Here is a 25,882-nt window from a genome sequence, read left to right as displayed (position 1 = left end):
ATACCCCAAAAGCCAGGATTCAACTGTTAAAGTAGTATACTTTTAACAAACTGAGTTCCCTAAACGGGGGTAGGGGTGGAGGGTAGACTATCACATGGTTGTAATGGAAGACGTTGCCTGGCCTCCAGTGGGGATGGTGACCAGAGTCACACAGTGCAGGAATCTTAACATTAATGAGGTTTCTGTTTAACACCATATAAGTAAACTCAGGTGTTACCTCTATCTCCCTTAAAGGAGCATCTGCCATGGACCCTCGAGGAGAATGGCTCAGGATCAGCTGAAATTGCTTTTGAGCCCTCAGCTTCACCTTCCTTCCACTTCTTTAGGGGCTTCCTTTCTTCGCCTGCCCCCTCAGGTGGCCTTGGTCAAGGTCACCGTGTTGTACTGCAGAGAACACCACTCAAGTGGCATCCTGTGTGACCCTTGCCCCTGCCTCTACCCTCGTCAAGCTGCTTAAGGAGAGGTTTCAGCTCCGTTACAGACTGCCCAGGACTCCCAAGAGTTGGGCATTCAGAAAACAAACGCTTGCTCTGACAGGAAAAGATCAACTCCCAAAGGCAAAAGTGCTAATCCCAGGTCTCGAATCAGGGACTCTGGTCCTCTGCATGGACATATCCACCGCCCCCACCCCACCGTGAGCTGAGGCATAGGGTCAGACTAGTCTCCTGAGACAGACTCAGGCAAGTGGCTTTGAGAAATCACATACAAAAAGACAGCAATTCTGAAAGTAGCTGCAAAAAATTAGGTTGATAAAGAAGATTCCAAGTCTGAGTTTGGCCGTCCTGTCTCTACACACAGATTTTTTAAAATACCAGTTGTTCATCGACAAACACATTTGAACTAACGTCTGGCTTATTTTCCGTGTGACCAACGGCTGGCAGTAGAGATGCCAGCTGCCTTCTGGTGGGAGCAGAATGAAGACTGAGTGGGGGCCACGGCCCAGCCAGGCCTTCAAGGGCGTTTTATCCTGTGGCTGCCACGGGGGTATGTGCGAGATCACAGGCTCCAAGGTTGTAATGAGCTTGTTAAGCTCCTCGCGTCCCTTTAACTGGTGATTACATTAAAGAAAGCCGTATAAAGTGCATTTCATCACTCATCCCAGCCCTCGAGAGCCTCTGAGGTCTTGTTTATCCAATTACCAGACTCGCTGTGGAGGACTGTGCTTGCTGGGAACAGGCGTATCAGTCAGAACATGATTTCTTTGATGAATCATTAGCTGTTTTCAGGCCTCCTCCCATATGACTGAACGTTCTCAGACCAGAGAGGTCTGCTCTGGCCTAACAGGAAGGTGCCTCCTGTTTCACAGTGGAATTCTAAGGAACATTACCAGACTTATAGTTTACATGTGAAAAAGAATGGTGTAGGATGGATGTAAGCGTTGATCTTGAATGAGTGGCAGGCAGTTATGATTAGTGAATAAAATTCCTCAGGGAAGGAATGAACCCAAAATAACTCTGGATGAAGTGGTTAGGCAGGAGTCGGGTATAGGGAGTATCCTTGAATGGGACTCTATTTTGTCCAAGGAAATGGATTCGCAGTTTAAGGTCAGCTAACTCTATATCCAGAATAGATCTTCTCAATGCTGGAGACAGGGTGATTGTGACTTCCAGTGTTCAATCTTATCTTAAAGACCCCCATTCAGGAGGTGGCACTCTGGTGATCTCAGACTCTCCTTTGTTAAAAATCAAAGTTTCCCCTTCTGCGTGAAAAAGAAGCTTTGATTCTCCCTGAAAGAGGTAAAGGTCCTGCATAGCGTCATCCAAAGGTCCACAGCCAAAGGTGACTTAGACCTCTGGAAACTCACTGGAGAGGAGCTGCTGCTTCACCTGCCTGGTTTGGGAAGCGATTCCAATGTACACCTAGACATGAGCCGAGCTGGATTTGGCAAAGAACAAGTATGTGTCTATTGAGAACCTACAACACCGCAGCATACTCTCCATGTGAGGATGGTGGTTTTATGGCATAATATTCATTAGATGCTATAAGCACTCTAGTGTTATTGCTAATTAATGGTTAGAAGTCTATGACATTTTTGGCCCTGTCTCTTTAAATCACCATCAAAATTATGCCTGGGTTGCCAGGCACAATAGCACTCGCCTATAATCCATTCCAGCAGGTCGGGAGGCTGAGGCAGAAGAATCGCAAGTTCAAAGCTAGCCTCAGAAACTTAGTGAGACCTTCAGCAACTCAGTGAGATCTTGTTTCTAAATAAAATATTTAAAAGTATGGGGTATGTGGCCCAGCAGTTAAGCACCCCTTGGTTCAATCCCCAGTACCAAATATATATATATTATATTACATATAATATATATATCATATGTATATGGCATCCATTATTTATTGTTTCTTTGAATTTTATTCATTCTGGAATAGACAGCCTGTTGTTATAGTAGTTCAGGATTTGAAAGGTGCAAAAGTGCACAGAATAAAAATTCTCTCTACCACTTCTGATTTCCAACTATTCAATTCTCTTTAGAAAAAATCCACATATATGTATAAATGGTTTGTTTATAAAAACTTCTTTTCCACAAACAAATGCTTATTAACATAGTAAAACCAAGGTTGGGCTTCTGGATATAGATGTAGAGAAAGAGGTTGATGTTATACTTTCATTATTTTACAACTATTGAGTGCCTATATTGTGCCAGACCCTGTTTAGACACTGTGGAAATAATAGTGACCCAAACAGATGGAAACAGTGCACCTTTTATACCTCAAGCCTAACTTTGACCATTGGAGACAGCCTTTTTGTTTCAATTTCTTAGTCATCCTTTCAGATATGGACTATGCATATATAAGCCAATACATTCATGCACTTTTCCCTGTCCGTATAAATGTGTCATGATCTTCGCACTGTTCTGCATCTTGATTTCTTCACTGAGTACTATATTGTGTGAGCACTTTGATGTGAATACACGAAACTACTTTTTTATAGCTCCACTCAGAGGTATTATGTGAACAGTTGTGATTTTTTTAAGTCCTGTATTGATGGGCTCTTAAGACCTTTCTGCTCTTTTGCTATTATAAATGTTATAATGAAATAACTTATGGCACACCTATTTATTGGAAAAAAATCCTAACTCTTTAAAGAAGTGTTTTAAGAACTCTACCTTAAGCGTGCTCGCCTGGCATGCGTGTGGCCCAGCTTCAATCCTCAGCACCACATACAAACGGGGATGTTGTGTCCGCCGAAAACTAAAAAAAAATAAATAAATATTAAAATTCTCTCTCTCTCTCTTAGAACTCTACCTTAAGTATAAGACAGTCCAGAAGCTCAGTCCTTGGTCTTAGAACACTTATCCATCAGAAATTTTATAATCAAACCATTTACTTAGGAAGAGCAATGACTGCTCAGATCAAATCTAGCCATTTGAATTAGCCAGGGACTGAACACAAAGACAAGGGAATTCCTGGTGCCAGTAGCAGCTTGGTCTCAGTAATAAGACAGGGACACAATCCTCATATTTATGATGTCTTGCTTCAAAATTCAGCACTTCTTTTTATAAGAATGAAAAAATTCAGGAGGTGGGGGCCAATGACCCAGGATTATTATGCTGAGGCTTTGCAGAGCTACGGCTTCAGTACACCATTCAGCCACTGGGGGGCAAAATTAGCTCACTTTCTGGATTCAGACAATTCCCTACCTTTCTCATTAGAAAACAGAGTGGTGATTTATTAAAGAAGAAAATGCACTTCATCTTTTGCCTTTGAAGCCAAAGACCAAGAAAAACTAAAAAGTATTCCAGTGTTTCAAGAGATTGCAGTTGTCGTATTTTGCAAAAGATTTTATTCTCATCTGCAGCTTCTGCCTTCTTTCATTAGTAAGTCCAACACTGTTTTTGAAAAAAATTACTAGTTTTTTAATGACTAATTGCTTAGATTTCATATATCTTTACTAATTAAAAAATCAACTTAAGTTTCCCACTGTTTTTGAAAGATGCAGTGGGGAAGGGGACCAAGAAATACATCCCATTGTGCTGACAGTGAGATCTCCTTTGGGAGCAATTTTTCAGTGTACATATTTACACATTCACCAAGGCTGCCTCATATACGAAACTAAAAGAATGTGAAGAATTTTGCTGGAATCCAGGGGCAATAGTGAAATATGTTAGAGGAAGGTGCTGTGTGTACTTATTTTGCTGGTGAGTTGGGGGCAACTCACAGCCCTTATCAGTCTGCTTATTTATATCCACTCCATCTGAATCCACAATGTATCAGTGGTGCTGCCTATTCATGACTGTTTTAACTAAAAACCCTGCTGCCCATTAAGCAGGGATGAGCATTATTTTCTTCGTGGATCCTTTACATAGCATTTGGCGGGAAAATTCATGAGGCATCCTGTTTTCACTGGCTAAGGGTTAAGATCAGTGGGGGCAGAGACAATGGTTAAGAAATGAAATTAAGGCAACTCTAGGCTTGTGTTTCACTGTGATGACAAATGGTTTGTCCAAACTACAAGGAGCACTTTCAAATTCAAGATGCCTTCTTTCCTTGATTTTAGTGCTTTTGTTAGTTTTTTGTGGCTTTTGTTTGTTTGATTTTGAAAATGGGCTTCACTCATGTTGCCAAAGTCTATCTTGAATTTTTGGCCAGTTTTTTTCTCTTCTGATGTAATAGCTAGCCTTCAAAGAAGTGTTGCTGTTTGCAGGGAGGGGACCTTCTGTGCTTTTGGGCTTTTTCACCCTCAGTTCTAATGTTCCTGTGTTCTTCACAGAGGCCCCCAAAGGTCTGCACTCAGACACTCCTCTGAAACAGAGGTGTTTTAACAGCTCTCCATTAATGGATGTCCCATGGTCTGAGGCCTCAGACAGGCTGCCCTTGGCCCCTCTCAGCAGAAGTGGGGTGAAATATGAGATGCTGTGTCAGGGTTTTCTGAGAGGAAAAAGTGGATGTGGGTGGGAGGTGTAGGCAAACACCACAGCACAAAATAAAGAGAACCATGAGTAGCTGGAAGGACTGAGTTTTGACAGCATAAGATAATTTTTACTTGTTTTTGCTTTATTTCTGGTGCTGGGAGTTGAACTACAAGCCTCATATATAACAAGCATTGTCTCTACCACTGAGTGGCACACCAGCCCCTAAATAAGATAGTTTTCTTTAAAAAAAAAAAAGAAAGAAAGAAAGAAATGACTAATTGCTTACATTTCATGTATCTCTACTAATTAAAAAAATCGATTTAATTTGCCCACTGGCTTAAAACACCTGAAAGTTTATACAAATTCCCAAAATGGCTCAGTCCTACCTCCTGGGCTTCATACTGTTTGTTTGACAACTTGCAAGTATAAACTGAGATCTATGCAACTATTTGTGGAAATATAAATATTATGACTCAATTAGGACAAAATTAGAGGAATTCAACTTCGTGATGTATTGGTTTCTAAGGGATTTCCAGGCCCAAAGTAATAATTATGCAATTTAGCATTGGGAAAATCTCAAAGCTCACTTTTCATTTCAACCGGGGTGACCTGAGCTAGCCTTTCTCTCTTATCCAAGTTCAAAGACTAGTTCAGCTGCTTTTCTGAAATTCCTCCAGTCAGTTCACAGGTGGGCAGGAGATCCACTTCTTCATGTTATTAATAGATCTGTATTTCTGTAATCTCAAGGCACCAGTTGATGTCCTCAAGGATGGCACATACGAAGTCACTGTTTACATTTTGCGGAGGTAAATATAAAGGAATTCTGACTTACTCTCTGTAGCTCAGGCTTATAGGATTTTACCTCCCTGTGTAGGGACATGGGACTATTCTTCAATTAATGTCCCCAACCACCTCATTGGACTCTTTTGAGTTTTATAATCCTTCCCTTCACTGCTATCATTGTCTGGTGAGCACTTGGCTCCCCCTTAGCCCCATCTGTCTGGAAACTTCCCCGTGCTCCTCATGCTCGGCTCATCTCGATCTTGAAGTTCTATCCTCCTGTGCCTTTTTTGCACCCTTGACCTTCACATTCCCTGGTTGCAATGCTTTTTACTTCATGACTGTTGAGCTGGATGCTGCCAATGTATATGCCTCCCAGGATACTTACAGGTGATTATAATTCTTCTATAACATCCACAAGATAGTCTTAATGGGGAGACATCCAGGGGAGGGAGATGACTTATTTCTTTCAGTTTAATAACCAGCCATCCCAGGGGCGAAGACTTGATTGATGGCTGCTTCCTCTTTTGTTAAAAACACACATCACATTAGTGGTCTGTCCTCGTTTTGTAGATAAGCAAAATGATGGTACTTATGCTCCCTAGCCCCTCTCCCTGAATTATTTGGAAGCCAGTGAAATTCTGTTTAGACAGAACATAAAGAGAAACCTTCTTGGAGAAGAACTAGGTGGTGGAAAAACTACCATTTTATTCAACCTAATGGGAGGCCAAAGGAGACTCGGAATCAGAGCCAGGAGGTCGAGACTCATTTTCTTTATGCCTAGAGTGGGATAACCTTGTGATACTGATCTCAGGGGCTTTGGGAGAAGAGTAATAAAGACTTTACACATCAAAGTCTTTTGATAAATACAAGATACTTTACAGTGCACATTTTATTTGTGGTTGTTATTTGTGTTATGTGCATATATGCTACAGACCCCCATCCTGCTTGTCAACTCCTTGGATGATAGCAGAGGCTCATACTGTTTCTCCCTTCAGGACCTGAAACAGTGTTTTGGGGATCACTCAGGAAATGCTCTTTGGGATTGGCATGTGGAAGGGGATGAGGTGGGTTGATAACTAGCTTAGTTTGCAGGTGCTTTGTACTGGGAAGGGTTTAGTTGCCACATGGCCATGAGAGGGCACCAGCCACATCCCTGATTTCTCAAGCTTCCTGATAAGCCATCTCTTCTGCAAGGTCCTGGTAGGGCCTGGGTGGCCACCTTGTTTTGTGTTGCATGGTCTATCACTCACTGAGAGTAAATTCTGAGTAGGTGCCTAGGGAAAGCTTTTCTCAAGTGAGAATGTTTAGATGTGATCTCTACTTTGACTTTGCACCTGGAAACATACATTTTTCTATAGTCTTGAATTGAGAGTGCAGTTGTGGTCTTGTGCAAGTCAGGAGGACAGGCAGTTGGTGACCATCTACAACACCAATCATTGCTGGAAACGAGATCCTGCTGTTCCTCTGATGCCTCACAGAGGGTGCCTTCACTCACTGATCACCAAGAAGAGACGATTACCTACAGTTGTATCCAATGCCACAAAGCTACCATTGTAACTACCTGTTGCCAAATCATGTAATTTTTTTTTATTATCTCATTGATGTCTTTGCTATTTTCTTTCCTTGGATCAGGTATTCAGGCATGGTCCATTTGATGAGTTATATTCTATGCAAATGAAACAGACTGTATTAGTTTGTAGAATGTAGCCAGTAAGCAGAACCATGTTCACTGAATAGATCTGATAAAGTGAAAGGGGAGGGAAACTCATGGTGAGTGGGAAGTTTTCCGCTTCATGTCCAGGGTCAGAGGGACTGATGGGCGTAATGCTTTTTGGTTAAGATGTCATGGCAACAGTCATCTCTGAATGGCTCTCTAGCATCATGCAAACCCTACATTTTTTTATTGTAACCCATGTTCTGACTCCCATGTGGAACTTTGCCCAAAGTCAGTAAGAACTCTGCAAGAATCAGGATTTATTCAGAAATTTAGCATGTACTTAATGAATGATTCCATAGATGTGCCAGCATCTCGAAGTGTTCATACACTTGTTTGGTGGATTCTGGGTGTGACAGATTGAAAAAGGAAGTAGAGAAAGAAAGCAGCACCAGGAGTAACATTTGACATTGCTAAATGTAAACCCCAAGGCAGGCCTGGCACACAGGTGGATGGGACCACGGTTTAGGTAACTCCAGACACCCAGCTCTGAAAACTTGAAAAATCACTGCCTACAAAATCGGATGCCATGGCCAATAAGCCTTAGGGCCTACTGCCTCCTTGAGGTCACTGACTTTTACAGGAGCTGTGGCACGCCTTTCAACATGACCACAATTATTGTCACAACTGAGCATGTCTCCACCATGAGCTCTTGGTTGGGGATGACGTGGGGACCCCTAGAGCCCAGAAAGGGCTACACTTCCTTAGTGCCTCCTCTCATGTCTTCTCTCAGAGTTGAGTTCCAACTAAATCAAACTCTTATCATAAGATTTGGAATCCCAGGCCAGCCACCCCCCAAAAGTCTTTCTGTAGGTTAGGAAAAGGTGAAGTCCACACAGCTGTTAACCCTTAGGATGATCTGGGCATAGGGATAGCCACTGTGGACTTGTAACCCTGTGTGAGTGTGGAGAGTGGGAAGAACAACCTCCTTCCTCACCCTCTGTCGTTCAGGGTCAAATAGAGTGGAATATTTTCCTTTTGAAAATCTATGACTCATGTAGATGCATCCACCAGCACATGTGAGCCCCTGGGATGTGCCAGGCACTGTGCTTGGTACTGACAGACAAGGAGGAGTGACTGCCTGCCTCTGGGGGCAAACCCCAGTCTCCTGGAAGACACCAGAATTACTCAAAACCACACCCATCTGCCAGTCTGAGTTGTAGCTTAATCCTGCAGCCATCTTGAGATCTTTCAAAGTTGTTCCACCTCCGAGTCCACACAAGCCTTCTCTCTCACCAGCTGCCCAGAGCTGCATATGATTATAGGGGCAGTTGGAGGCATCTGGAATATTTATTTCCTGACATATCTGCTGTTTCTCAATTCCAAAACTTTCTTCCCCAACCTCAACCAAGGAATATAGCAATATTAAAAACACTGGAAGTGATAAAACTAGCATCTTGGTGAGTAGTGTTGATGTACTTATTGGCCGTTTCTTTGAATGGACTGGAGACTATTAAAGGATCTGCCCAAAATTAAAATAACAAGTCAGCTTTAACAATCCCCCCCAAAAAATGGAAGTTTTCTGGTAAGTGTATGTGTTTCTTTTCAGCTAGCAGATTTATTTTAGGAAACTATTTGCAAAGCCTGGAAAAAATGTTCTCTCACTGTCCATTAAAGGAACATTCAGGTGAATTCCTATTACTTTTCCATGTGACAATGCTGTATGATGACCTCTTAAAAGACATACAGCATAGTTTAGTTTTAGTATCCAAACAGTGTATTTAAACTTGAATTCTAGGTCTTTCACAAAGACCTCATATATTTGTTTTGCTTTTATTTACAGGATATTTTCATTAAAGCTTTGTGGGTGTAAAGGAGAGAGAAGGATATTAGTAGTAGGTACTTTTTAGTATTCTTCTTTAGTGTAACCTGTCATGGCCTCTTTAGGGCACATTAGTTAGTAAAATCAGAAAAAAGTCAAAGAAAAAATATTTATATTTTTAGAAATTCTCAAGTTTTTTTAAACTTACATGGAGATTGAATTGACTCCTTTTTGAGATTAAGATTATTTTCCCATAGGTAGTTATTGCATTATGTTCCACAGACCATGAAGATAACTCTGTGACTAATTCAAGGCAGAAATTTTACAAGCTAAAGCCATTTTTTCAAGGAAACATATGATTAAGTATCAGAGGATAACCCAATGTATACTTTAAGCAATATACACACTTGTATTAGTTGCCCATTGCTGCCTCCCCCAAACTTTGCCACTTAGAACAACAGTTAGGATTCAGCTTGTGTGAATTATCCAGGTGCACTTTAACTGGGTGCTCCTGCTCAGGCCCTTCAGAGAGCTGTGATCAAGATATCAGCCAGGGCTGTGGTCATTTCAGGGGCTCCCTGGAGGAGGGTCTACTTCAAAGCTCACCTGTGTGGTTGTAGGAAGAATTGCTTGTTCCTGGGTTGTTGGACTGAGGGCCTCAGTCCCCCCACTAGTTATCAGACAGAGACTTCATTGAGACTCTGCCACACTGGTCTTTTCCAAGGGCAGCTCACAACATGGAAACTGGCTTTATCAGAACACTCGAGAGAACAAGCAATGTGGAAGCCAGAGCCTTTTTGTAATCTAACCTCAAAAGTCATATCCCATCACTTTTGTCCTATTCTCCTCATTCAGTGCAAGTCACTAGGTCTAATCCATACTCACAGGAGGAGCATCACCCAGGGCTGGGCCACCAGGAGGCAAGGATGACTGGTAGTTATCTTAGAAGCTGCTAGGACAGTTCTTAACCAAGCTGTTTAAGTCAGCTTTTTTTTTTTTTTTTTTTTTTTTTTTTTGCCTGCTGTGACTAAAAGACCTAACAGGAACAATTGTAGAGGAGGAAAGTTTATTTGGGGGTTCATGGTTTCAGAGATCTCAGTCCATAGGCAGCTGGCTCCATTCCTCAGGGCTCAAGGTGAGGCTGAACATCATGGCGGAAGAGTGTGGCAGAGGCAAGTTGTCCACATGATGATCCAGAAGCAGAGAGAGAGAGAGAGAGAGAGAGAGAAACTCTAACTCACTAGATACAAAATATAAACCCCAAAGCCACACCCCCAGTGGCCACCTCCTGGAGCCACACCCTATCTTCAGTTACCACTTAGTTAATCCTCATTGATGGTTTATTCACTGATTGGGTTAAGACTCTCGTAACCCAATCATTTCTTCTTTCAAGCTTCTTTCATTGTCTCACCCGTGAGCTTTTAGGGGACATCTCACATCCAAGCCATAACACTACCAAAAATGAAGAGAGCTCCAGTTAGATTGGAAGAAACACGGAGGGTGGAGGGCAAGCAAGGGAGCTGGCTGTGTGAACTCTGTGGATGACATGAGAAGGCTGTCTAGGGAATGCATCCCCCCAGTCTAGTGTATTTCCAGCACATCTGCAAGGAATCCCTTCCTAACAAAAGAAAAATAACCAGTTTTTGACAGATCTTCAAAATCAAGAAGTATCCTTTCCCCCACCCTCTTACTAAGACTCACTCCAAAGAAATAAGCCTGCAAAGTAGGGAGGATTTTTATTTATATATATCTAAGTTAAAGCAGAATTCCCATGTTTTCTTATATTCAGTAGTTGGGGGCTGGGAGAAGCCCTGAACTGTATATACTAAAGAATAGGGTTATTTCTCTTTTTGTCCAGCACCCCAGCACCTTGTTCACCCCACTCCTGTCTGATCCCCCACCACACACTCCCCAAGATCCGTGTGTGTGTGTGTGTGTGTGTGTGTGTGTGTGTGTGTGTAGTACACTTAGCAAAAGGAAAACTAGCTATGAAGGGTAAATTTTGCAGGATGTCTGAAATGTATTCTGCTAAAGTTGTTACCATCCCACCCATTTAGGAAAAAAATACATTCTTTTGTAGACATTCAAAATGCAACGGAAATGGAGTTCTAATAAACCAAGTGGGGGCTCAATCTGTAGAACAAATTTCTAAGCCCTTCCAGTATGGAAAAAAAAAAAGTGCAAGGACAAATGAGATAAAGATTATCCAAATCACTTAGACCCTTTAAACCACATCACAGGTGCCATGGGGAATAGCCAGAAGTTGAGACAGATACATTTGCCCAGTGAACCTTTGGAATATTTTGTTAGTCTCAAATTTAAGGGAAAAAATGCAGAATAAAAAAAAATTTATTTGGGTACCTTTCCATCTTTCCTTTCTTTGTAATTCTTTTCAGCTCCTCCTGCCCCCTCCTCCCAGCCCCAGCATCCAGATCTCACTAAGAACAATGCCTCCTGGTAACAACCCCATCCTCTTTTATCTTTCTCCATTCACACTTTCAGTCCATATATCTAGCCTCTTTGTAAGAAAAAAATGCTGAGTAAACTAATTCCTACTAAAATGAGAGCAAACAATACATAAACTTCTTAATACCTTAAACCTGCTAAGCAGGGTTTCAAAAGGAATCGGGGGACATGGGTACCTTAATTGGTAAAATTTCAGTTAGTTCAGTATGTTTTAAAAAATATTTTCAAGCAGGGTTAGAGGGAGATTTATTTTTTGTTTATTAAAGTAGTCAGGTTTCCCCCAGTAGGTTTCAAATGCTTGAATATTTGTGATTCTTTTCAGTAGAAACCTGACCTGAGATTCTGCTTTATATAGCAGAAGGAATGTGAGTTCTGATTGCTCACTTAAAAGGAATTTTTAACCAACCTCCTAAAAAGGGGTGGGATGGGGATTGATGTCATAGAAAAATTACTCTGCAAATATCATAGTAGCTGTGAGTGTTCAAATAATGTTCAAAGACAAACTATTGGGTTCAGACCCCAGCACTGCAAAACAAAAAGACAATTTATTAGTAGTAATGATAGTTATTTTATATTATACAAAATCACCATGTCTGATATTCAAGATGCAGTTCATTGATTGAGAAAGCATGAATACCCCCCAAAAATATTTTAAAGAAGTGTAATAAGAGGAATTAGGCTGGCTGTTTTTTGGTCTTCTCTCATTTGATTTCTGGTTTTTGAGGGCATTTTTTTTTAATATAAAAGATTTTAGAAAGAGAATATTGGGTCACTTCTTATAGAGTTTCTAAACAATTTGGTGATGTTTTCTCTTTGGTTTCTTAACTGCATTTGCTTTGGCGGGGTAGAGCAGAGGCCCCTGATGTCCAGAGAACAGTACCAGCCTTGATACAGAACATGGCAGCCTTGCCCACGGAGCCCAAGGTTACTTGGGGGCGCGCTACTGCTGGAACCCACACCCCAGTGCCTCCTAGCAGTCCCATCTCCTGGCCCTGTGCAGGCAGCCTCCTGCCCTCTGGCTATGCCCTGGAACAGATTTCACACTCTGTTTTTCTTACTCTGAATTCTGAAAATGGCCCTTTCTCTTCATCCTATATGTCAGGGATTTTCTTCCCATTTTCATTTTTTACTGATTCCTTTATGAGTTTGCATTTTGATCTGACCTGAAACATCAGAAACGGGAATACACACAAAAAATGGCATGAGTCTGTGGTCATGGAATGATGGGAGAGGACATAGCTGGTGTTCTATTTTTATGGACTTATTTACAAACCTTCCCACTTTAAAAAAGTGATGGAGACAGCTTATAGAGATTGTATAACAAGGTGTGAAAATTTTCTGGGTGAAAATAGGGAGAGGAAATCAGTCAAAATCTGGGTAAGGTTATTACACAAAATATATCTTAATATATAAGAATATCTCTAAAAGTCACCTGCAAATTTGACTTTGAGCTTCCTAGGAGCCAAGGAAGTGAGGAGAATAGACTTACAATGATCTATAAGATTTATGTCTGCCAAATTAAAAACAGACCAGCTCTCTTGAATTAATGCTTCTCAGACTTGAATATGCATTTGACTCACCCATGCGGGTTCTGATCCAGCAGGTCTGTGCTGCACTTTTAACTGGCCTGGGGTGGAGGTGATCATGTTAATTACTGCCCCTGCACCCCTAGAATATCCTTTGAGTAACAGGGTTTTAGCTCACTTATAAGCACATATTTACAAAGCATGCTTCCACTTTTACCAAAAAAAAAAAAAAAGTAGCCACGTTAGGTTTGTAAGTTTCCTAAGTAATTCCAGGATATGTAATATATTGAGTTCTAAGATTTCTAACTTTTATTTGCTCTTGATGAATTTAAAGTATCCAAACCTCTAATATGAGGGGCCAACACTCTCATCTTAGTGCTATGCAATTTCAAATCTATTTTTAAAATCTTGTAGTTGGTTAGGGGGACTTTTTTAGTCACTGTAAATATTTTAAGATCACATTAGAATAAATTTGTGGTGAGTATGATTGTTGACCAAAGACACTGTTTACTGTTGTTCTTAGAAGTATCGGTGGGTCTAGCTCAGAGCACCTGGATTTGAGTTGCACTGTACCATTTGCTAGCTGTGTTACTTGGGCAGGTTATGTAGCCTCTCTGTGCCTTTTCTTCTTTTGGACCCAGTAAAGTCAGGTACCTGTCATAGATATTTAGAAACAGTGCCTGCAAATTGTGAGAATAATGTTGGCTATGTTTATTACTGTGTAGATTTTCCTGGCAGTGAAATATGTGTGCTAAATTAAAATTACCTCCTCAGCTGATTGCCTTCAAATACTTTGAAAAATATATGTACAGATGTGCAACTTTCTTTTGAATACTTAAGTAAAAGACATCACATAACTCTAAGATATTACTGCTATTAGTAGCCATTTGAGGTTCACTCTGATAGAATCAGTCTGATGCCAACAAACTGCTAAAGAAAGGGCACTGACCTTTTTCAGTGGTTTTCCATTGAGAGCATCTTGTTTGTTGGTGCACTTGGTTTTGCTACATTTCCACTGCAGCAAATAATTCATCAGTTCCTTCACTCTGTCTTTACAAAAAAGGATAGAGAGGGAGTTTTAAAACACAAGTAAAGAAAAAGAAACCACTTTGAAATTGCCAAAATTGTTAGGCTGAGAAAAATAGAAAGCTTTTTCTGTGTAGGACTGTTGCAGTGGTGGTGTATCAGGAGAGCCAGTTGCCCATTTACCAGCCCATCTTCTTTAATCCAGTGCATATCACTAGTAATTTGCTACTAAACGAATACAAATGTCTCAGGCTATAAGAAAACTAATAAAGCCAGGCGTAGGGGTGCATGCCTGTAATCCCAGTGGCTTGAGAGATTGAGGCAGGAGGATGGCAAGGTTCAAAACCAGCCTCAGCAACTTGCAAGATCCTAAGCAACTTGGTGAGACCCTGTCTCAAAATAAAAAATAAAAAGGGCTGGGGACGTGACTCAGTGGTTAAATGTCCCTGAGTTCAATCCCCAGTACCAAAAAGAAAACTAATAAAATAGAAAAACTAATTTTTCTGGTATTTTATTCTCTCCCACTATTCCAATATCCATATCTAAGGTTGTTTTTTTTTAAGATTTCTCTAAGTTGGAAGCACCTGTCTACATGATATTTAAAACATGTTAAATATGTACCCACTTCCTCATTTATTAAATGTACTTTACATATAATTTTGTATTAGTTTATAAACTGGGGGAATTTTTTTAACTGCAAGTTAAATTCAGTAGTCTTGCCATTGGCTGATGAAATTTTGCATAAAATAAGCATTTGATTAAATAATTCTGATTTTGAGAGGTTTTTTACATTTTTGTAGATCATAATGGGGGGGGGGCTCTCAGACTTTTTTATGGAATCCTAAGATGTCCATAGATCCTAGGCTCTGTGCTTGTCATCCTGAGAGTTAAAGTCCCACACACAACCTAAACCCAGCTCAGAGTAGAAAATTATCTACCACTTGCTAACTAACTGGTAAGAAATGAACTTCAGTGACAAATGGAACTAGACTTCTGGATGCTTCCTTTAAAAGAGTATTTCAGGAGCTGGGGTTGTGGCTCAGAGGTAGAGCATTCACCTAGCAAGTGCAAGGCCCTGGGTTCGATCCTCACCACACCACATAAATATAAATAAATAAAATAAAGGTATTGTATCCAACTACAATGAAAAAATAATTTTCTTTTTTTAAAGAGCATTTCAGGGGCTGGGGTTGTGGTTCAGTGGTAGAATGCTTGCCTAGCATGCATGAGGCACTGGGTTCCATCTTCAGCACCACACAGATATAAAATAAAGATATTGTGTCCACCTAAAACTAAAAAATAATTTTTTTTAAAGAGCATTTCACCATTTTCTGGGATACTACATGGTAACCTGATGGGCTGGTGAACAGAAAGACACAGAGACTGGGGAGACTGAGAGAGAGAGACAGAGAGAGAAAATGCACATAAATGAAAGACAGAGAAAGCAGCAGACACTGAGAGAAACTGAAAAATAGAGAGGGAAATCCGGGCAGATTGTCGGTTCTCTAAGTTATATACATTAATATCTCACAGTCCAGCAGAATGTTTGAAGTTGTGTTTTAAAATTTACTCAGCTGTTTCACATAGTCCTCATGAGACACCTAAATCTGTATATTTTGCAGTTTACAAAGCAGTTCTCAGGTATCCTTGCATTGAGACTGGACCCAAACCATTTTATTACAGGTGAGGAAATTGATCAGTTCAGCTCTTGGGGAGGGATGCATTTTACCGTTTTTCAAAGGACCCAGCATCTTATTTGGTTAGGGCCACTAATGACATACAAACCCATACAAACCCATTTCTTCTGATATGAAAGCAGCTTCAATTTACATGCCCTACTGATATTCAAAATCAACAATTTTTTTCTTTTTCTAGTTTGTATTTGATAGTATGACTTTGCTGCAAACCATTCATTGAAATTACAGGAAGAAGAAATTGACACCAATTCCATTTCAAAATCAAACCCACTCTTTTATTTCCCCCCACAGTCTTCTAACCTTTACCTTTCATGCATATTCAGTGTTTGTATATTGACAGCCTTGACAGATATAAAAATTTTATTTTCCAAGTTTGCACTGAACATTATATAGAGAGTAAAAGCCATTTCTCCCTGTGCCTCATCCCTGCACCCAGCTGATTCTGGGAGTTTGGCTATTGCTGGTAGAGGCCTTTATTCCTCCTGTAGATCTTCTCAGCTCTCCTCTTAAGGCATTCTGCTCTTTCTCACCTTCTGGCTGACTGTGCTAGATGCTCAGCTGTAGAGCAGTCCAAAGTGTCCAGTTGCTTAAACTGGGGACTTGTGTGGCTTTTTGCTATAGCTCACTTGCTCCAAGCAGTAGAAGTCCCTGGAAAAACACATGGTTGTCATCTTGTGAATATGGGCTAGGTTTTTCTCTGCTTCTGTGCACTGAATGAGGCTAAACTTAGGATAAGCCAAACTAATATTTTGTGCATTGTGACTTTGAATGATTTTTTTAATAGCATGAGACATTTTCTTTTTTCCCTTTTTTTTTTTTTTTTTTTTTAGTTGTAGTTGGACACAATACCTTCATTTATTTATTTTTATGTGGTGCTGAGGTTCGAACTCAGGGCGTTGCACGTGCTAGGCGAGCACTCTACCGCTGATCCACAACCCCAGCCCAACTTTGAATGATTTTAAAGTCTGTTTGGGTTAACATGTTCTCAGCAAAGGAAATAAAAGAGGGTCCCCAAGTGGTAAGAACAGATAGATTTGGTCCACAATTTAAGTAAAACTAAATTCCACAGTTATCCCCAAGGCCCGCTTCATTTCAGCAGTTTAAAAATAAGTTGAGGATTGGACATACAGCTGAGTGCAGAGCACTTGTCTAGCATCCGGGAGGACCTGGGTTCCATCCCCCACATGCTGGAAAATCAGTCAAAAACACAAAATAAGTTAATGGTGTTTTGCTGAATCTGTGTGAAAAAAAAAAAAAAAGGGTCGGGGGAGTTTCCAAAAACAGTTTCTAACCAAAAGAAGCCATCTAAGAATTCTGGAAAGGAGATGATTACTGATGACTACTAACTGTCCCATTCTGTATGTACAATGCATATGACTGAAGAAAACCATTTTGGGCCACATTTGGGGAAAAATAAGAATATCCTAAATGTCTTGTGCATGGACTAGACCTGTAGTTACTAAACACTCTTTCAAAATAACTTTGTCATAACAAGCAATTCATCTTTAGGGTATGGGCTACACCTCACAAATCCTTAGATAATGTTATTCTTAGGATTTTTCTGTGGCACTTCATTTATCAAACATAAAACATTAAGAGCCTGTTTATCAGGTTGTTAATAACTACTCTTATCTGTGGACTATATACCATGCAGGCAGATCTTCCGTCTCAAGGGAAAACGTTATTATTCTCTTCCATTCATTATTTTAAAAGATGCCAGTTTGGGGCTGGGGATGTGGCTCAAGCGGTAGTGCGCTCGCCTGGCATGCGTGCAGCCCGGGTTCGATCCTCAGCACCATACACAAACAAAGATGTTGTGTCTGCCAAAAACTAAAAAATAAATATTGAAATTCTCTCTCTCTCTCTCTAAAAAAAAAAAAAAAAAAAGATGCCAGTTTAACAAAACCTATTACTTAGCATTCTTTTTGAGGTGGGAAGGTACTGGGTTTTGAATTCAGGGAAACTCAACCACTGAGCCACATCCCCAGCCCTATTTGTATTTATTTATTTACTTATTTAATTTTATGTGGTGCAGAGGATCGAACCCAGGGCCTTGCACGTGCGAGGCGAGCACTCTACTGCTGAGCCATAACCTCAGCCCCTGTATTTTATTTAAAGACAGGATCTCATTGAGTTGCTCAGCACTTCACCATTGCTGAGGCTGGCTTTGAACTCTGGATCCTTCAGTCTCAGCTTTCTGAGCCTCTGGAATTACAGGCATGCACCACCACATGCGGCTACTTAGTATTCTACATTTCAGGAAAAGCATCTTCTCAAAAAATTTTTAGGCAAAGTTATTCAACTTTTCTGAGAAATCAGTTTCCTGACTTGCAAAAAGAGATGTGGGGCTAGACTCTCTTGAAGTTTCCTTCCAGCTGTGTGCTTCACAGAAAGTACACACAGCATGGGCAAAGCAGACTACCTGTGCTGAGGTTTGAATACAAGAGTGAGCAGCCCCTTCCGAATCAGTGTGCAAAATTGTTGACTGTGTTGGCTGTTGTGTGGGACAGGGTCATGGGTCCCGCTGTATGGGGCCTAGGACAAGTGTGGTAACAGCAAACCTGATTATCCAGTCTGACACAGCTACTTCTGTTGTGATTTACACAGCCCCTTTCATCTAGCTACTTCAAAGCATTTTTACAAACTTTGGCTCATTATTCCTCCAACCACAGCATTGAAGCAAGGTTGACTGGTGTCTTTTCAATTAACTCAAAGATTAAGAAAATGAGCAAAAACAGAATTTAGAAGTATTATTTCAAAAGTATGCTGCATTGAAAAAGAAATTTTAAAAAAGTACACTGCGTTGAAGAGGGGCAAAACATGTAAAGTGTTCATCAAAGTTTTATTATTGAAAAAAAGGAAAAACTCTAAATGCTTTTTTTTTGGAGTTAGCATAAATTATGACACATTCATATTATGGAATATCATGCAACTGTTAAAATAATTTTTATTGGCTTGTTTTAGTTAGCTTTTGCATTGCTGTGACCAAAATACCTGGCAAGAACAAGTTATAGAAGGGAAAGTTTATTTGGGGACTCACAGCTTCAGAGGTCTCAAGCCATAGATGGCTAGCTCCATTGCTCTGGGCCCAAGGTGAGATAGCACTTCATGACCCACTTCATCCAGCCATGCTCCACCTGCCTATAGTTAACACCCAGTCAGTCCATTCCAACTAGGAAGGACCAGTTAGGTTACAGTTCTCACACCCAATCATTTCACCTTTGAATATCCCTACATTTACACAGGAGATTCTGGGGAATACCTCATACCCAAACAATAATACGACTATTTAGTCATATTGGGGAAAATACCATAACTGAACAATGTTAAGTCACACAAAAGTAAAATAAAGCTTTGTACACACAGTTTGAGAAGGAGATTTAATGTATAGAGGAAATGACTAAATGACAATATGCTAAAGTTTTAACAGTGACTTTTCTCAGTATAGGGGGATATTGAGTGGTGGCCATTTTCTTCTTTATACTTTTTTATACTTTTCGGTTATTCAGGATTGAAAACCAATGGGCATACAGTACTTTCATATACTGCTTTCACAATTATATGTGTATATAGGATAGTTACGTAATTGTGAAAGACAGAAGAGAGAAGGTGGAGTGCCAATTAAATAGAACAGTAGGAGAGACTTGTGAGGATGTGTCCTGTGAGCTGAAAACCAAGAGATGAGAAACAGCCTGTCATTTAGAAACCTGGGGAGAGCTCTGGGAACCGCAGGTATGAAAACCTTGGGGTGGGAGTAGTTGGAAATGACCTTGGCCTTGAAGAAAGGCCAGTGTGTGAAAGTGATACAAGAGAAGATCCAAGAATTTTCCAAGAGATGGATGATGTAGGACCTGTAATACTGAGTTTAAGAAACCCTTTTAAGTGCCTGACACCTGTTTTACATTTTGAAAGATCCTTCTCACCAGTATAAAAAGAGTATATTATAAGGAGCAAGGGTAGAAGTCATGGTCAATTGAGAAAGCATTGCACCAGTCTCAGGTGGTTTGGGCACAGACACTGTGGGCACAGTGGAGTGTACCTAACTTATCAGCTCTGCAGGGGAAATGACCATCACAGCCGTCCCTTGTTAAGTTCTTGCTGCTAGTGCCTCCATAGTCTATAGGTTGGAGCTATTATTAGTCCCATTGGGGCTTCATAAAGGCTAAGTAACTTGCTCAACTCCACACAGCTAAAAGGCAAAGGAGGAATGCTACAGGTCCTTTGATAAACATTAGCTCTCTTATTTGAGCGGCAGCAGTGGAGATTAAGAAGAGCGAGCAATGGGCAGAGAGGGGTCTATACCCCACATGCATCCCACACCCCAACTGTAAACTGTCTTCTGCCATCCATTACTATCCCCACATCCACTCCTGACAGTAACTGTGGTCCTCCTCTGTCTCCTACCATCAAGGTTGGGCTGCCTCAGATGGACAGAGCAAGATCTGGGGGTGCTACTGAGTTAACCGTGAGGTACAGCAGAACCAGCGCTGCACTGAATCCTGTGGCTGGCTGTGGCTAACCCACAGAGTGAGCTGGCACTTTACCTCTAGGGCTCAGTTTACTCATCTTAAAAAGTTGGGGCTGGCCGGGCGCAGTGGTATACACCTGTAATCCCAGCGGCTCAGGAGGCTGAGGCATGAGAACTGAGAGTTCAAAGCCAGTCTCAGCAACTAAGCAACTCAGTGAGACCCTGTCTCTAATAAAATACAAAATGAGGTGGGGGATGTGGCTCAGTCCAGTGACCTGATTTCAATCCCCAGTACATTAAAAAAAAAAAGTAAATGCTGGCACTCAAACTTCTCAGTCTGAGCATCTTAATCATGTCATGGCCCGTCACCTACTTTTCTGGGTAGGCCATGTATAGGTAACTGATGTTTGATGCTCTCTGTGTATTCTGCCATCTAAATTAAATTCACTTCCCTTTGTTAGAAATTGTTGCCTCACATTTATCTTCTTTTTTTCATTCGAATGTAAGTGGTTAATGCAGCCAGTAATGAACCTGTTAAGAGTCCAATGAGAGGATAAGATGGAAATTAGAAAGAGCTGGCAGCAAAGGCTAGAAATCAAGGGGGAAAGCATGTGCCAGTTTTCTCCATTAAGCAAAGAACCCAGAAAAGCCACAAGAGACAGCAACTCTAATCTGTTCCCAAGATGGTCACCCCATTCTGCCTCCACTGGGTCTGTCTCCCAATTTAGAGACACTGTGGTAAATAAAAATAGAAACTGCTACTTATTTGTCTTTGTACTCATTTTTTTTTATTTGAGAAAGAGTCTCACTAAGTTGCTGAAGCTGGACTTGAACTCAAGATCCTCTTGTTTCAGCTTCCCAAGTAGCTGGGACGACAGGAGTGCACACCATGCCCAGCTCCTGTGTGTTCTTGACAGTCCCAAATACTGTTTTTGTTCTTGAACATCTGGGGACATTCATTACTGAGCAAGATATTTGAGTAGAGAATCTTTATGTTTTTGCTTTTTCTTCCCTGATGTGGGATGTTCTTCCATAGCCAGATAAGTCTATTTCAATGTTTTCCCAAATCATTTCTGAGAATATTACACTTGTGAAAGAATAAACAAATGAATTGAGTTCTGAAGCCAAAACACTTGGAGAACCAGGCATGGTGGTGTACACCTCTAATCCCAGCAACTCAGAGAAGCAAAAGGATCAGCAGTTCAACCAACCTGGGCAACTTAATGAGATCCTGTCTCAAAATAAAAAATAAAAAGGAATTGAGAATGTAGCTCAGTGGTAGAGCACCTCTGAGTCCATCCCCATACAACAACAAACATTTGGGGATGTCTTTCCCCTCTCTAAGGCATTCACAGTACACACTAACCTGTTTATCTTGATTCACCCCAGTCTTTCCCAGTAGTGTTTGATCACACTGTTGTGTGATCCCCACTCCCTATGTCTTCCCCATGTACTTGATAACACTTTGCAGAGCACTGGGCCGGGGGGGGGGGGGGTCCCTGGAACTAATGGGGAATGCAAATTTGGGATGCAATTTTCATTGACAACCCGTCTAATGGAATCAGATTAATACCTGGTAGAAGATTAAGTGAGGTTTTGATGTCATTGCTTTCAGTAATGGTAAGTTGCCCATGAAATATAGTATGTAGGGGTGATTGTGGCTCGGTGGTAAAGCACTCGTCTGGCATGTGTAAAGCACTGGGTTCAATCCTCAGCACTGCATAAAAATAAATAAAATAAATGTACTGTGTCTGTCTACAACTAAAAAAAAGTTTAAAAAAAGAAATATAGTATGCAATACAAATTTCAAAGTTGCTCTGAAAATAAAGATAGACTATGGAATATGAAAAGAAAAGATAGGTCTGGTTCCCGATTCTAGGCTTCCTCACCTAGCATATACTTAGTTCTGAAGACTGACCCATTTCAAAATAGATATTCTCTCATATCCTTTTATCAAACCAGAATACAAGAATTTTGAGCATAAATTAGCCTCTCCTAGTGCTTCACAGTGTTATCACAATGACCATTAGTCTTGAAATGTAGCTCTCTCTCTCTCTCTCTCTCTCTCTCTCCAGTAGATACTAAGTGATTTCCTCAAGGCAGTTTGCGTTGTCCACCAGAAGCATGCCCACTCACCCTACTCATTTGGTCCTATTTTTGCTTTCAGTTCTCCATTCCCTGCCTACCCCAGACCCCATTGGTTAAACAGATTTAAATTTTCATCTTCTGCCTCATAGCTGACTATTAACTTCACTTTTTTCCAATGGAACATATTTTGCATTTGAATATGGACCCAATAGGTGGCATTGGTTATTTAACTTTATGTATTAAAGGGAAGCAGTCTGCTGTTTATTTGTGTAGATCTGTCCTGTAGAAATTCACATGTACAGAGCTATAGTCCTCAGATGTGGGTGATTTTGACTGCCTGGGGATATTTGATAACATCTGAAGACATTTCTGGTTGCCACAGTTGAGGGGGGACAAGATCTCAGTAGGACCCTGTAGATGAGGACTAGGGATGCTGCTGAGCATCCTACAGTACAGAGGGCAGCCCCTTACAACAAAGAATTATCTAGTCCAAAAAGTCACTAGCGGCCAGGTTGAGAGACTCTGTTGTCTATTAATATACAAATCCTGTGAAGTCTTATGAGACCCTGCGTTCATTGATGGAATGTGTGGCGACCTGGACTTCCTTCTTGGGCACTCCTCTCCTAGTATTCAATCCACACAACGGTGGTTTGGGTATCTTGGAAGCCCTTGGGGCAAGAATGTATCTGTTTAGGGAGCAGATAATGCCTGGAAGTTAAAAAAGATCCAGATCAAGAGCGAAGAAGACAAACATTTCCCAAAGGACATGACGCCAATTGAACCAGTCTTTGTTTTGCTGTTGACACTCAAATAATGAGACCAGAGATTGAAGGTAGACATGAAAAGCCATTCCCAGCATTTCAGTCAGAGCTGCGCAGGGGGAGAATAGCTTGGTTAAGAGCACAGGGCTGCCTGGCTCAAGTCCTGACTCTGCCATTTCCTAGCCATATAGTTTGGCACATGTTATTCATTTTTTCCCCAGTTCTAACATGGGGATGATAATGCCGGTATGATGACAGTGATATTGGTACCTACCTAAAGGATAATTATGAAACTAAACAAAGTAATGAATTTGAAGTATTTGGGTCTGTTGAGGTTGTTTCTTTTTTTTCTTTTTCTTTTTTTTTTTTTTTTTGGTACTGGTGAACCCAGGGCCTCCCCATGCTAGGCAACCACTCTATCACTGAGCTACGTCCCCAACCCTAAATATTAAGTATTTAAAATATCATCTGACTCAGGATATATCCTGCATAAATGTTAATATTATTACTGTTTCTTTGAATCAGGACTATTCTTCTTCAAAAACAAGTTTTCCTTTATTCACAAAATACTTACTTAGCACCTATTATGTCCCAGGCACTAGTCTAGCTGCTGAAGATATATCAGTGAATCGAAAAGCATCAGATAAGGGCTGGGGCTGGGGCTCAGTGACAGAGTGCTTGCCTAGCATGTGTGAGGCACTGGATTCAATCCTTAGCACTGCATACAAAAATAAATAAAATAAAGGTATCTATCTATCTACAATTACAAAAAAAAATCTAAAAAAAGCATAAGATAAAAATACCTATCCTGACACTGGGGTTGTAGCTCAGTGGTAGAGTGCTCACCTAGCATGTGTGAGGCACTGGATTTGATCTCAACACCATATAAAAATAAAATACAGATATTGTGTCCACCTAAAACTAAAAAATAAAATATTTTTAAAAATATCCTATGGAGCTTACATTCAGTGGAATATACTAGTAATAATACAAATAGAAAAAATATATCCAAATTATGCTTAGCCTAGTATCTAGTATCTATTACATACTTGTCGAATGAATGAATATATTTCTCAAGTTATTGTCATTATATAACAACCAGGCTTGGAAGTTTGATCTGTCCTCTTAAACAAGAGGGAAAGTTAAAATAATACAGAGTACCATGCCAATAGGAAATGAAAATTACCACATAAGGATTAGAAAGAAAAAAAGAGAGAGAGAAAGAGAAGGAATGAAGTCAGGTCATGAATTGGGTTTAAAATGAGCTGAACCTTTTTTGCCTTCTTATCTGTGTATCAGACCTACAATCACCTCCTTGCAGATTTCAACATTCCAAGACATTAAGACTTGCTAAGCATCAGCAGTCACACTGCATAGAAAAACAGAGAAAAGTGTTGGTTTTTATCACATGGCTGCAGCTGATGAGGAAGAATCAACAGAAACTTCATCCTCCAACAATAATTGACTTCTAAAGGGAAAAACTCCATTAAAATAATCACTCTCTGAGTACTGGCCTAGGTACTCAATGAAGAACTTGGCTAAAATCAACTCTAGACCTTATGCTTTATTCTTTATCTTTTCTTTTCCAGAAACCTACTCTATGTCTACCCACAGAGGCTGAACTTTGCTAACAAACTGGCATCTGCCCGGAACATTACAATAAAAATCCAGTTTATGTGTGGAGAAGACCCTAGCCATGCTATGCCGGTAAAGAGGGGGTAACATTGACCTCACAGCAGGGTGGGAGGTATTTCCCCTGTGAGTCCACAAGGGCAGAATTCAGGGCTCCTCTATGTACAGAGTACTGTCTTCAGGGCAGCTGTACTCACTGTGTCCAGGCGCCTTTCCAGCTAGTCCAGTATGGTTCCACAAATGACAGGAAAACAGCCTCGATCTAAATTGAAAGCCTCTTTCCTTACTCCATAATGAGTTATGAAGTGTTGGACACGCAGATCATTTTTGAGGAGCGAAAATGTACTGCATTACGTACCTACCAAAACAGACCGCATCTACAGATAAATATTAAGTACTGCCTAGTAATAGTAAACACACACCACTTCAACACCTTTTAGGGATGGTTCTTCATCCTGAGGCAAAATATAATTCAAATAATAAACATATAATACAATGTTCTCTGAAGAAGTCAAAATGCCAGAATCTGTACTTCTTAACTATCAGCTACTAAATGAGATAGGTGGTTAGTTTAAACCATTTTTCATAAGTCGTAGAATACAGTTACTATACCTTTCTCTAGACTAGGAACTCTCTAAGTTGCTTAGGACCTCACAAAGTTGCTGAGGCTGGCTTTGAACTTGTGATCCTCCTGCCTCAGCCTCCTGAGTCACTGGGATTTCAGGCATAGGCCACCATACCCAGTCATAGTCAGTTCTTTTGCCTGTTTGGTTGGACCAGTTGTAGGATCTTGCACCTTAATTTATAAAATTATGAGACTACAGCATCTTACTGGCCCCCTGGTAGTTGATTTGAATATATCCAAAAGTCACTATTAATTTTGTTCCTTCTGTATTGGTGAACAGGTCATCTTTGGAAAGTCCAATGGGCCTGAATTTCTGCAGGAAGTGTACACAGCCATTACATACCATAATAAGTAAGTATATTTCAGAATCCAAACTTATGGCAAGATTGTTTCAGGGTCTTCTAGTTTTTCTGGCTTTCCCAAGTGACTTTTCCCGACAGTTTTTACAATTTAGGGCCTAAAGGACAGAGGACATTTT

At 40.6% G+C, this 25,882-nt stretch overlaps 1 protein-coding gene across 4 annotated transcripts in view; it reads left to right on the top strand.

Moving 5' to 3' along the window:
• Dock8 (dedicator of cytokinesis 8) overlaps positions 1-25,882 on the top strand; it is a 214,902-nt gene that overhangs the window by 107,252 nt on the left and 81,768 nt on the right. For all 4 annotated transcript variants that reach the window (XM_076846038.1, XM_076846035.1, XM_076846037.1 and 1 more), the window contains 2 exons: positions 24,737-24,854; positions 25,685-25,755. In XM_076846038.1, coding sequence (XP_076702153.1) covers positions 24,737-24,854; positions 25,685-25,755 — 189 coding nt within the window. The remainder of the gene's footprint in view (positions 1-24,736; positions 24,855-25,684; positions 25,756-25,882) is intronic.

The sequence above is a fragment of the Callospermophilus lateralis genome, chromosome 2, assembly GCF_048772815.1.
Source record: "Callospermophilus lateralis isolate mCalLat2 chromosome 2, mCalLat2.hap1, whole genome shotgun sequence".
Classification (NCBI taxonomy): domain Eukaryota; kingdom Metazoa; phylum Chordata; class Mammalia; order Rodentia; family Sciuridae; genus Callospermophilus; species Callospermophilus lateralis.
Note: the sequence above shows the minus strand (reverse complement) of the source record. Positions and strands in the feature narration are given on the sequence as shown.